The sequence below is a fragment of the Vespa crabro genome, chromosome 2 (genome assembly GCF_910589235.1).
Source record: "Vespa crabro chromosome 2, iyVesCrab1.2, whole genome shotgun sequence".
Lineage (NCBI taxonomy): Eukaryota > Metazoa > Arthropoda > Insecta > Hymenoptera > Vespidae > Vespa > Vespa crabro.
Window position 1 is genome coordinate 9,213,942 of NC_060956.1, and position 14,757 is coordinate 9,228,698.

Consider the following 14,757-nt stretch of genomic DNA (forward strand, 5'->3'; position numbering starts at 1 on the left):
CGTGAAAATTTATTCGATAAATTTATTTTTAAGGAGAAACTTACAAGTTTGACTTTTTTAGGGTGGACGGAGAAAACAGTCTTATCGTTTCTAAGCGTTGAAGGTGGAGCAGTGCCTAAAATGCTAACGGCAGCACCAAGAAACTCGCCAACGAAAGTTTCATCCTGATCCTTAACGAAGAACTTCCTCCACTGATTATATGATACCAGAGCTGACTTATGAGTGTCCGTCACGACGCCGTCGTGCACGCCCAGCATCATCGCTAGGACTTTCTCGATGGTTAGATGTCTTGAAAGATTAGTTGCGTGTTCTGGCCGACATAGAACACGCTCTAAAAGAATTGGACAAACTATGACGATTTGCAAACGGGCACATGTGATCCTTTCTTCTGTCCCTGGAGAAAGTGACTCTTCAACTGTTATATGACGCACTCTGAAATATTAATTAATAATTTGTTAAAAGTTTGTTTCTGTTGTAAACGTATCATTATCATGATTTTATTTTTAGAATAAAGGTTAATCTATTTTATCTGATTTATTTATATAAACGAATCTTTCAGGATATTTCATAATTTGGATTAATTAAAAAATTATTTATGAGATATTCATAATATACATTTATTTTTGATTATAATTTATTTGTGATATCTAAGGACTCTAATTAATCATTGAGACTTACTTAAAAGGTGGTCGACCCTGCTGCCGACTGATCTGCTCGAAGCAAGCAGTAAGATAATTCACCCATAAACCCGAAGCTTCACTGTCCTTACTGGAAACGAAAACGACATCGTCTTCAGGACTGCTATCAGATTTTGATAGACCTGTTGCTGAGCGAGAGCCTGAAATATTCAAAATTAAAAACATTTTTAGGGATGATTGTAAAGAGGAGATCCTTATGCTCTTCATATAGCAAAATGTTTAATAAACGATTATCTCTTAAAGTACTTGAGATATCCAAAAACCTTTTTGGATCTTTATGTTTTATGTCAAAAGCTACATATATCCACTTTACCGTCTAAACGACTCGATAGATTAATATAAAAAAAGGTTTCTCTCAACGAGGATTTACGAGCAATTCTAAATCGATTAAATTTTTGATTTTAAAATGGCAGGCATTTAAAAAATATAAAAAATCCTTAAAAAAATCCTACATAAGATGGAAATAGTAAGAATTTTGCAGAAATATTTAAAATAAGATTAGATATTGACATGTAAATTACATTGTGTCTATTACATAGTTCTCCAGAGTAGTGCCTATAAGAAGTGTCCTTTCTCTGCTCAGATTTTTAAAGAACGACTATGCAAACGTATGTTTTATTTTATTCTTGTCTTTCTTCGCGATATTTTATTTTCAGTGGTTACATACTTTTCAACTCGCGAACGTTTTAATTTAGAACTTCCCTGCGAGTGTTTGCGCTTGCTAGCAATTCATTTACATATCATATACCTAACAGGAGCTGGCCATTAACTGCGACACACCCTTGTTTATCCCTAGAGTCTGTGTATGCTCTTCATTTTCGGCGTGGTAACGTGATACACGCGATGTTCACCTTTTTGTTAGGGTGGTAAAGAAGAAGAAAGGCAAACGTGCATGACGAAAAGTCATTAAAGATTGCGAGAATATTAGATAATTAGTTTTATAACCGCATACACATCGTTAATATTCTTTGTATCTTTTCTTTTTTAACGATCTTTCAAATATTTCAATTGTAACACCGTCAACATACACCTGCATATATTTTGTAATCTTCATTAGTGATATTTTGATATTACTACATATAGAAAAATCAGAATTAATTCAACGACCATATTCCTCAACAATATTTCCAAACACAATACAGGTTAATTTTGTTTTGTTCTTATAAAAAAAAGAGAAAAAAAAAAGAATTTGAGTCCAAAGTTTTGACGTTAGTTTCGCAAAGGTGAAAACAAACGTTAACCAAAAGTTTACCAATCGTAGAAACTTTGTAAACTCTTTTCTTCTTTTTTTCTTTTTCTTTCTTTTCTTCTTTTCTTCTTTTCTTCCCTCTTTCCCTTCGTCTATTCCCGACGACAGGTTTATTTATCCGTCGTCCTGACGAAATGTTACACGTAGCGGAGCAGGAAGAAAATCACGGTTTGTTTCGCTCCGGTTATTTTTGGCTTCTCCAAGCTCGAGAGTTCGTCAACTCCGTATTCTGAAACGGCTGGACCGCGGGATATAAGCCTGAAAAGACATTCGCTGGAAAGATGGAGATCTGGAAAGAGAGAGACCCGGGGAAGAAGATACGTCGACTGTCTCTCTCTCTCTCTCTCTTCTTCTTCTTCTTTTTTTGTCGTTGCGAATACGCGATCCCAGATCCTCTTTCTCGATTCTCTTCTTCGTAATCTTATTTTGTTCTTTACTTCGTCGAAGAAGTACTTGACTTTATCTTCAAATGACAAGAAGAGAAGATATACGATGTGAGATCCGTTAAAACGATTTGTACTTTCTTTTTTCCTTCAAAGTTACGAAGAAAATATAGCATGAATGAAGAAATGAAGCTATTCGTGGTCGTAGTCTTTCGTGGCTCGAAAAACATTTAGATAATTTTGTTTTGTGAATAAATGGTGAGAATATTGCACGAGCTTTATACGTACGATTCGTTGTACCGTACCCCGTTAGAAGATCGTGAACTTCGGAATTTCCGAGTATCGTTGCTTGGAAGATATCAATATCTGCGGTACAAAAGACCCCTTGTCAGAAGTCTCCGTGCTTATGGAAAAGGAATGGCGCCATTAATTATGTTATTATGTCGTTGATAGGACTGACGACAGGAAACATTAGGGTTTCTTTTAGATAAAAGACTTTAAATTTAATATCTTTGTCTGTAATTGAGTTACTTCAGTATTGTATACAAGAATATTGTTACGACTATGATTGAGTTACTTCAGTATTGTATAAAAATTTTTGTTTTTTTGTATAAAAATTTCTTGTTATTTTTTCTTTTTTCTTTTTTTACACTCTTGCAATCCTATTACATGAGTGTGTTATAGTAATAAATTAAAATGACAACGTTCATTTTAGTAAATGTTTAAAGTATTATTATCATTTTAAAATGAAATATTATATAACCCCAATAGAAATTGTAATAGGGAGTTAGTAAAGACTCGTATATTTATTAAAATGAAATTAAAAAAAAAATATTGGAATTATTATTCGATAAGCGATTTTATTGATCGGATAATATAAGATGGTATCCATTATAAATGATCGATCAACTGTAAATTTATCCCCCACCGGACTAGACCGTAACGCTCGTGTCTTCCGCTTTTGGTATTTCCGGCCTTAACTTGGATTAATAGTCGCGAGCGATTAAATGATCGAGCCGTTATGCGATCGTTCGCGCGTGGACAGGAAGTACTAAGATAATAGTTCGACGATACAATAGACCAATGACGTACACAAGTTGTCTCTGGGATATCGAACGGCTCAGTATAAATTCATTAGTTTTTTCTTTATCTATTCCGAGGGATAAGAACAACGCTCGTCTTACTAAAACCTAATAAGAAAAGAAATAATATTCTTTCTTTTAATATTTTATATTTTGATATTTGATATTTTATATTTTATCAATTTAGTTAGTATTTTCAATAATATGTTTAATTGAAAATTAATTTCAAGACTCACGTGGAATAGCAGAAAGATCTAAAAAGTTGGGTCTGTTTTTTCTTCTTGCACGGGGTGTCTCACACGTGGCAGCCATTTTATTAGAATTTTGTCAATTAAAAATCATGGTCAAAATATTTTAATAATTCGTATCTTTCACTTTTTCAATACTTTTCTTTATTCAATTAAAATTATTCGATTCACACGTTATAGAAGTTAATTATTAAGCGGATCGAATTTACGAATGGAAGCAAATTCTTCCATTGTCGAGGAACGACTGTTAGAAACGTCGGTTGGTCGGCGTCCCATAACCTATTGGTACTCTCCTCTCTCGTTTAATTCGTGGTACCCCTACCTTCGGTAACAGAAACCATTTTCGCGCCATTGTTCGTCCATCGCGTTACGGATTAGGCGATGTCCATAATTATTGAACATGCCACTGGAATATTAAATGGATGACCCGAAAGTGACACGAATGACATTTATATATGCAATTTATCCGTAGAAATTAGATGCTTTTAAATGCAACAATGTATTAAATTATAATTATAAAAATAAGCTTGAAGAAGGATTAACATGTTATTGTATAAGTAAAAAGAGTTCGATTAGTTAATGGATAATATACAAGATAGTTCGTCTACTATGACTAATTGTAAATTGTTTATATAAAAAGTTCCCTTTCCCAAAAGCTAAGTTATTCGACAAGGTTTATGAAAACGGAAACGTTTGTTAATGATCTATAACAAATCATGTCTTTAATCCCTTAACATTACATACGTTAACCGAAATAAACTAAGTTTGATCTTTTCTAAAACACTGAAAGCCTGGAATGAATAAACCGAACGAATAAGTGGAACTCCTATCCAGTACGGTTAACCTCCCGCTGGTTTCTTTTTTCTATTCATATATTCGAAAATACTAGATTTCCATCCTAGTACATACTTGTAAAATATACGAAGGGAACACACAGGAGGTGAAGGAAGGAAAAAAAATATGCTGGCGCCGCTTATATAACGTAATCTAGTAGCTTAGGTAGGTATAAGGCGAGAGGGATAAGAAAAGATATGTAAATGGGGAGGTCCGGACTCGGAGAAGGAGGAAAGAAAAGACTCGGAGGAGAGAGAAGAGAAACGAAGGATAGACTTGGAGAGGAGGGCGCGAAGGAGAAGGGAGTCGACGAACAAACGCGGTGGCACCTGGGTTCCATTTGTATTCCTGCGCATAGTCGGTGAATGTTTGCATCCACTTAGCATACTGCATATCCTGCATTGAGAACATCAGGATAATAAGCTGCCTTCTTCTCTCTCTCTCACTCTCTCTCTCTCTCTCTTTCTCTCTTTTTCTGTCTCTCTATCTACCTATCTATCTCTCTCCTTCACTTTCCATCTTTATTTCTTTCTTCCTCTCTTTCTTTCGGCGCATGCACAGAAATATCTTTCGCATGGAATTCGTGAAGGACGAGTCGTCTATATGTATGTATAAACAATATATGTATTATGGCGCTTGCTACCCGTTGATTGACTTCTCCCGATTGCCTATCCGGCATTCTCGTTTGCATTGACGTTAAACAAACGCATTAACGTATTGGATGTTTTCATACGGACATTTTCTTTCATTTCCGATTGATTATCGTTCATGCTCACGTACACAATGCTGAGTTTCTCCAATTAATTTTTCTCTTCTTACGGCCGAGCTTTGTTTCTCGTATGCGCTCGACAAATCCAACATTAACACTACGATGATTCTTATATTCTTTTCTTTTTTTTTATTTTTTTTTTGTTATTTCATTATCATATCTTTTCGCAAATATATTGATATTTAAGCAATAGCATCGACAACTATTAGCAACTATAATTTCTCATATATACATGAAAATCATTTTTTTTACCAAATTAAAAAATAAATCTATATTCGCATGCAAAAAAGAAAATTCGTGTAATTAAATAATTGAAAACAAAAAATTTACCAAAGTATTCGATACTCCGTTTGGCGAAATGATTTTCCTCTTTGATCCTCATCTCGCGATCTATACTCCAAACTTGATCCAAATCGTCGACCTTCTTTCTCTCACATGTGAACGACATTCGTATAGTCTCCGAATTTTAGTTTTATTCGTTACGGATGATACACATTTCTTTTTCTCTTTTTTTTTTTTTTAGAGAAAGAGAGAGGGAAAAGGAAAAAAGTAGGAATCGGAATAGAAAGATACACGGAAAGCGTGGTTTCTCGCAAAAGTTTTCAAACGAGAAAAATCGAGGGTAAAGTCAGCCTCGGGCGTGACGCGCCACGTTACTGAACGTTTCTCGAGAGGGTGTCCAACAGGACGCGTTCAAAGAGGGATGGGTAACGCGCATGCGCTCATACGCGAATCGACACACTATCTCTTTCTTTCTTTCTATCTCCCGTTTCTCTTCTTTCTCATTCTCTCATTCTCTCTCTTCTCTCTCTCTCTCTCTCTCTCTCGTCATTCTCCTCTTCCTTTTTTTTCTTACTATCTATGGACCCTGTCGTAGAGATCTCAAAACCACGTGTTCACTGAAACTCTCTGTGATGTTATTAAAAAAAAAAAAACAGAAGAAGAAAAGAAGAAAGAGAAAAAGAGAGAGAGAGAGAGAGAGAGAGAGAGAGAGAGAAACAAAAAGAAAGCGTTAAGTTATACGTTAGGCAATAGGACAACAACTTTTTTTTAACACATGGATATATATACATTTTTTTCTATTTTCTTACTTGTATTTGAACTTAAAACATCTGTCCCAAAGCTCATTTTTGTCTCGATCGCGATGATGCGGGTAGAAAAAGTCTTTCGAACTGTTCTCGGAATACTTTCTTTTTCTTTCAAATTGGGAAAGTTTTCTTAAACAAAGTTTGGAACTTCTCCATTATTTATTGTTCTATTCTTGAAGAAAATGGAATAATAGATATATGTTGCGTACGTATCCTTTAGTAATTTATTATTATTGTATTTTTAAAGAAAAAAAATGAAATATATGACTTTCTATATTTCTATGTTATGGTCGGAAGTGATGACCATCAATCTAATTATTCAACCTAGATATGGATTCACGGTTGCTCTACGGTCCTTATCTAAGAGATAACGACGTATCGAAAAATAGGAACCCTGAACAAACTCTCTGACCTATAATATCTTATATTTTGATCTCAGAACAAACTATCCTCCATCCTCGTTTTCCATCTAAACTAAACTAAAACGTTCCATATATAACTAATATATTACTAGTCCGAACTGTATTCATGTAGAAAAAAGAAAATTTCTGATTCGAATCGTTCTCAACTGAAATTTTATTTTCAAGTCTCATATTGCGATCATTATGTTTCGAAGCAACCTTGAAATGGGAGAAAGAGAGAGAGAGAAAAAGAAAGAGAGAGAGAGAGAGAGACAGACAAAGAGAGAGAGAGAGAGAGAGAGAGAGAGAGAGAGAGAGAGAAAGGAAGCTAGTTATTGTCCTTTTATTCGATAAAGAACATTTCTTCGTGACCTTGGAAGATTCTCCATTCAGTTGGTAGATGCTTATGTACGAAGGGTCCGCGTAGTGACTTTCTCTAAGGAAAAACCTGTAACAGGGAGTCCATTCACGATGGCATCGAAATTCCGAGGAGTCGGTTTTAAAGGGCGCCGCTTATCGCTCCTTCACTTCCGTTGCTCCATTCGAAAAAATAACTTTATTCTTTACCCCGTTACAATGATGATGACTACCTCAAAGGTATACACAACGATTGACAGAATATTTGTTAAAAAATAAATGTGCGAAGGTATTAACTTATAGTAAAAAATTATCAATATACACACACACACACACACATATATATATATATATATATCTATATATATAGATTTATTTATACGGTAAATTTATATTTTTTTTGGAAATATATATTGTTAATATCTATTAAAGTTCATCGTGTGCGTAATAAAATATATAAAATTTAACAAACAATTATCCGATTTATTTTTAATGAAATTTGGAGGACGAATCAAAACTTCCATAAATATAATTTCTACAAAAAAAAAAAAAAAAATACAAACGTATAAATATTTTATTTGACAATCATAACAATTGGTTGGTAATCCGCTTAGAACCTGGGTCCGCTATGACGCGCTTACGACCCTCGTTCTCTATCTAACGCAAAAATTGGGCCTCTCCAATTAGAGAATTAGAGGAGAGTGAGTCAGTCGGTCGAGTGACCGACGACAGAATAATCGCCTTAAGATCCACGAGAAGTTGTTTCTTCTGACATCTTGTAGTTTGCTTTTACTTTTACACTCTCATAAATAATAAAGCTGCATACGTACGTATGTACAACTATGATATAAAGTACCTAATTTATTTTTTCTCATAAAAAATCTACTCATTAACGTTATATTATTAATTATATCTTACATTATGATATAGCTTATATTATATATTAAGATATAATTATGAGAGATAATTATAATAATTAAATAAGGTATTAAGAGATAATAATATTTATATAAAATATATACTTAATATTATATATGCATATAATAGTCGTATATATCTATATATAATAACAATGATAGTAGATATATTAAGTATATAAATATATTATGGTTATTATTAATTAGAATAAAAGAATGACCTATCTATATATTAAAAAAAAAAACATATTTATTTTAGATAAATAATAAAGAATCTAATCGATTTGCGAGTTAAAGATTTTGCAGAATATTCCGAAAAACGCCAAGACTCGAAGATTTTGGCGCCTATGTCTATGAAACATAGTATGTCATTTGTGGTTGTAATAGTTGCAGTAGCAAAGTGTCTTAGCACTCGAGTCATTCTCTTTCCCCGAATTTCTGATATAAATCTCTCGACGCCACTAGATATGACTAATTACGACGTTTCTAAGTCGCGGATTATTTGGAATGGACGAGCGGCTGCTTCAGAGTTTCCTTCCATTCTCTTTCTATTTTTAAAATCGTCAGTATGTGCAAATACCAAAGCAGATAATTTATGAGCTCTCTATGATTAAACGCATTACAAAATAACTTGCAGGAGTAACGGCCGTATATTGAGATTATTCGTGAGACTAAACCGCAATAAAATGCCAGCGATAAAATTCTTCGTAATTCGTTTTCACGATTAACATCTTGAAACGACATAATCCTAATTTTTTAAGTGTTTTTTATGCACAAAAGTATGAAATATTTTCAAGAAATTTCTGTTAAAAAGTACGTACAAGGAAACTGAGTCACGAATACTTCGATTTAAGGAATTTCGACAATTTTCTTCTAACGAATGGAAACGAATTAAAAAAAAAAGGAAAGTTGAAGAAATAAGAACGATTTCATTCAAATTAGAATCCGAGAATTATTTTATTTTCCTGCGTTTAATCGTAAAATCAATTACAATCATAATTTGTATATGTGTCGTCTACGATCAAAAAATCTGTTATACATGAAGTGATTGATGTTTCAATTATCAATCGTTATATATCTATGAGTCGAATGTCGAATCGATCTTTAATTTTCTATTTAATTAATTCTTCGAAAGTATACATTGGAACGGTGCTTCCCTCAAAATGAATTTCGAGGCAATACGTGATTTCCTCGTTCCCTAAAGAGTGAAATGTAGAAAGGGGAGAAGCGGAGAGAAGGATGTGAAATGAATAACAGGAAAATCAGAGGAGACAGAACGGAATTGTCGGTCGTTACGTGCGACGATTACGTCGATTACAACGACGGGTTGCTCGCGTAAAGAGGATGGACTTGGTTGACATGTGGTGTTTATAAATTTTCTGCGATATAAAGAGGGATAGAAAGTGAGAGAAAGAGAAAGAGAGAAAGAGAGAAAGAGAGAGAGAGAGAGAGAGAGAGAGAGAGAGAGACAGAGAGTAAGCGAGGGAGAGAGTGAGAGAGAGAGAGAGAGAGAGAGAAAGAGAGGGAGATAAAATGATAGTAAGAGAAAGATAGAAATTCCATGATTTCTTGGAAATCTCGTCGGAAGGAATTGTCCGGCTGCTCAAGCCGGAGTGCGAGAAATAACTCGTCGATAAATTTTCTCTTCTCTCGTGGTACTAACCACGAGAATCGTCTCATCCTATTATTTTCCTCTCAGTGATACGTGCCACGACGCGATCATTGTTGCGCAATTTATGGTCGTTTAACCGCGTGTTGGTTCGCGCGAAATCGCTAATTTGTCTTGTTACAATCGTTACGATATACGAACATAATTCAAATCGCATCGACGCGAACGATGATATATACGTTTTTGTTTTTAATATTTGTATCTCTTGGTATACGTGCTGATGCAAAGTTGTATTAAATTTTTTTTATTTTTTTTATATGGAATATATCCATACACCGGGTATCTCATTTTAAATCTTATGGCTAATGTAATAAATATCTCCTATTTTATTGGTCTTATAAATGAACGTTTTAAATAGAAATTCTCAGGTTTTCAATGGGAAATGTAATATTTATTGTTATAATTATTACAAAGTGGGTGTTGTTGTCAATATAGAAAAATCATAGCAATTTCTTTATTTAAATATAAATCGACATGTTAATAAAAATTATAGATAATATTAATATGAATCTGACAAACATCTCTTCATTGATATTTCATAGAGATATGGTGATAATAGTTATACTATCATAATAGTAGTATAATATTAATATAATAAGTTCTAGTACAAGAGTATAGTAGATGACATAGCACGATATAACCATAAAATAATCATGATCACGATCACAAATTATTATTGCAAATTACAAATTATAAATCTCACATTACAACTCATGGAACACAGAATACGGAACACAGAACATGGAACATGGAACATAGAAAGGGGAACATAGAATACAGCAGTCAGAAACACAAAAATCTGGAACACAGAACACAAATCACAAGTACCGTGCCATGTCTATTTTGTACTATTATACCAGATATTATTATGCTAGTTTTATTTTATTATTATGATAGTATAATTATTATATTATATATATCATATATATCATCGATGAAAAGGTACACTGTAGATATTTTTTTGATTCGTATTGACATTCTTTACAATTTTTGTAAAAAATATCGATAAAATATTGATATTTAAAACATCGATTATTATTACAAAAACATTATTATAACTTCCATATCTTGACAACAATATTTTTTTACGAAATAGATGTAATAAATATTACATTTTTCTCCTCAAAACCTAAGAACTTTTATTTGAAACATCAATTTATTAAAACAAAAGGATTGATGATAATCGACCATATTAAAATGAGACATCCGGTGTATATATATATATATATATATATATAGTATATATATAGTATATATATATAATATATATATATATATGTATAGTATATATATAGTATATATATAGTATATATATATTATTTTATAGTATAATAGTATAATTAAATTATACTATTAAATTATATATATATTTATTTATATATTTATAAAATTATAATCCTAATGTAATTAATAAATACCTCCAAATTTAATAAATTTAATAAAAAAGATGAACTAATTTATAATATGCAAGTATAAAATTAACGCACTATGATCAGTTAGTTATTGTATTAACAATATTTTATTAAAATAAAATATATTATCTTATTAAAAATACAGTTAGTTTTTTATTTAAAAAAAAAGAAAAAAATAGATTATAACACAAGATATTATTTTTCATGGGACACCCGAACATAGGCAACCCACACGCATTATCGTCTGTAAGTCTTTCATTCATAAGGAGAAAAGAATAAAACTCCTTTGAAGCAAGCTAGACGTAGAAGATAGTTACAGAGGCGCACGAAAGCGTTAAACCCGGCTGCGGTTTATTAATATACCGCAACAAGAGACTAACATAATTAATTTGGAGCACGTACAAGATAGGGAAGCGTTCAAACGATTCGTTTTCAGAGTGATCAAATAGGAGAACACGGCTTATGTTACTACTATTATTATATTTACATTTGTAGGTTCAGCTCATACAATAACACTGGTCAATGAACTAAAGAAAGAGATAATTAAATACACTCGAGAGAAAACGTATTGTTTTAATTGCTAACTATAATTAATCAGTTGTCTCGTATATTTCAATTCTAGTATCTCTATCGTTTTTCATTAAAGGGTCTTAACTTTTTATTATTTATAACGTTCATTATAAATTATTAAACACACACAGACATATATCTAATCTAATCTGTACGATGGATGATAGTTGAAAAGATTATATCTACGAAATGAATTAGAAATTAAAAGAAAAGTTAACGTCTTTTAGAAATAAGTTAACTAACTTAACTTAAAAATATTTTACTCTCTCTAAATACTTATTAGAGGAGAATTCTTTCAGTAAACTTATTTTGGATAAATGCATTCTGTAACGTGCGACATGATCCTTGAAATTCTTGGGCATCCGTGAGATTTGCATCTTTAATCAAGTCCATTGTTTGACTTCTCAACGGCTTAATCTCTTTCGGCCTCCTCTTTTCATTGTTTCCCGAGAAAGCTGTGAGACCGCCTACGAAGACTACGACAATAATACTCCGAAGAGAAGGATTTAAGATCGTTAAGATCGCTTCATTTTTCTAAAAGTATTTGCTCAAGTTTGGAGGTTGATCTCGTTATAATCCTAATCCTTGTATAAATTCCTGGAGAGCCAAGGAAATACGAAGAGAGAGATTTTCGAAGATATTTTCTTTTTAGATCTATTCGAAATTAGATCTTTTAAAAAACTTGTATTATTTCTAACTTTTATTTTTATATTGATTACTATCATTGATTACTGTTTTATTCAGATTCTTTCTCTTTCTTATCAATCGAAGGACGGAGAAAGATATATGGAATAAATGATTATGGTAACAGGTGTCATGTTGTTTACTGGCTGAGAGAGAGAGAGAGAGAGAGAGAGAGAGAGACAAATTTAATTGTTCTGCCTTCCTCCCGATTGTGACACACCGCAAGGACAGGCATTACCAATCAAGGATAAATTCAGTAATTTAATTTTCCGAGTCGGTTAATTCGAAGATTGACGGATCGGAAGGACGCTCCGACGACATCAATCTTAATTCATAAAGGAAGGGTTCTTAAAGTTCTACTGCCAAAATAACATCTCACTGTCATACGCTCCTCCATTTTATCCTTCGTTTAGTTCTTATTCCTTGTCTTATGTCTTTCATGTTTGTTTATCGTTGATGAGTTTATTAATCTTTTACAGATTATTTTTCTTTTTTTTTTGTTATTTCACCAATCGATTTAGATCCTTCACGTCACATAAGTACATTGTCTCATTGGTTCTGAATTATACAACATAATCGTATGTATCGGATGGAAGTCGAATAAAAAAACAAAAATAAGAAAAATAAATATGAATTATTAAAAAAGAATAAGCCATTTTGAAATGTATCTTTGAAAAGAAGAATTATCGGTTCGAAAATACATATCTACGTTAACGTTTTCTTCATGATAAATTCAAGAGGAATACCGAAGATCTCCCGAATCAGTTGTGAACAACTCAAAGGAACGTTTGTCACTGCCATGAGATACGCAGTCTTTCGCCCTCAAAGTAAATAAAACTTTTTCCTATCCATAGGAGAACCGATATCTTTGACGTGTTCTTTTTAAAGTATCACGTCGAATAGAATAGAACGCTTTTATCGTGGTCTGTTATATAGGGAAAAGTAACTAGTATGTATTTTGTGCATAAATAATATAAACGTACTTAATATAACAAATATCGACGTATTAGGTATATAAGATATGTAAAAGTTTAGTTCCAAAAGGTAACTAGACAGAAATGGATCTGAAAATGTCGAATTATTTATAAAATATATCAAAAGATTCTAATTCTTTATATTTCCTGCCACGTGGCATACACAGAGACAGAAGATTTTCTTTGATCCTTCTCGAAGCCAGAAGTTCAAAATTTATCGTGATCGGTGAATACATCAAAAGAATACCGCAAAGGGCACTGAAATGCTCGTAGAATTTGTAAATACTCGAATAAAGTATATTCGCGATCTTGGAATCTTCCTTTTTATTTCAGCGTTTCATTTCTTTTCAATTTCTTTTCATTTCTTTTCTTCTTTGTTTTGGTTTTTTTCTTATTTCTTTAATTCCACACTACTCCCTCGCTAGACGTCATAAAAATAGAAAAGGACGAATATATGGGGAGAGTCGATGCACCGTAGAAAATGCATATGAACACGAAAATAAGCGGCCGGCAAGAAGATAAAAATAATAAAGGGGCGGCTGTAAAAACAGAAATAGGCACGACTTTATGCGCACGATGCCGGCTCGCAGAACGAGACAGACAGTTCGTGATCCTCGTCAAGACGTCGTTCCGGAGATTCACAATGCGAAGTTATTTACCGCTAGTTTGTCAATCAAATCGACGATCATGTCTTACCATGCAAAAGAACCTATGAATATCTGCCATTGTATATTACATATTCATATAACGGATCGTGTTCTTCGATCTTGGGATTGTTTGTAGTAATCAAAAATAAAAAACAACAAATTATTTTCTTTAACTTAGGCTTAAATTATATATTATTTTTATTCCGATTAAATGATTATTTTTTCTCTTAAATATCTCTATTTCTTTCAAAGTTCTTTATTTATTTATTTATTATTTTTCTTGAATATATTAATTTTTTTTTTGACGTTAATCGTCGTTTGGAAAAATAGATCAAAGCTTTCTCTCTCTCTCTCTCTCTCTCTCTCTCTCTCGTAATCTAACATATATAAATACTTTATTATTAACGACGAGTAAGGAGAATGGACTTCCGGTACAACGAATCGTAGTTGCCGGAGATCACGTATTGACCAATCAGGTCTCGTTTAGGTACTTGCTAACCGTTCCGACTCTCGAATTCCACCCGTAAATAACGCTTGGAATCAAAATTAGATCATGTTGATTTTCTACAATCCACGAAACATATTTTAATCTTTTTTAAAATTTCAGAATTATACTATCGTTATAATTTTCGAAGGTATTGAGAATTTTCTTCACGTGTCTCTCGTTTCGTAATTCAATTTTCAAATGCATAATTCAAAGGATTTCTCTCTCTCTCTCTCTCTCTTTCTCTCTTTATTTTATATATATATATATATATATATATATATATATATA

General features: G+C 32.5%; 1 protein-coding gene across 3 annotated transcripts in view; it reads right to left on the bottom strand.

Annotated features, from left to right (window-relative positions):
- The window catches only part of LOC124433033 (phosphoinositide 3-kinase adapter protein 1), a 38,431-nt gene that overhangs the window by 5,629 nt on the left and 18,045 nt on the right, over positions 1-14,757 (bottom strand). For all 3 annotated transcript variants that reach the window (XM_046982528.1, XM_046982527.1, XM_046982526.1), the window contains exons 6-7: positions 679-838; positions 45-432 (exon numbers count right to left, since the gene is read on the bottom strand). In XM_046982528.1, the coding sequence (XP_046838484.1) occupies positions 45-432; positions 679-838 (548 nt within the window). The remainder of the gene's footprint in view (positions 1-44; positions 433-678; positions 839-14,757) is intronic.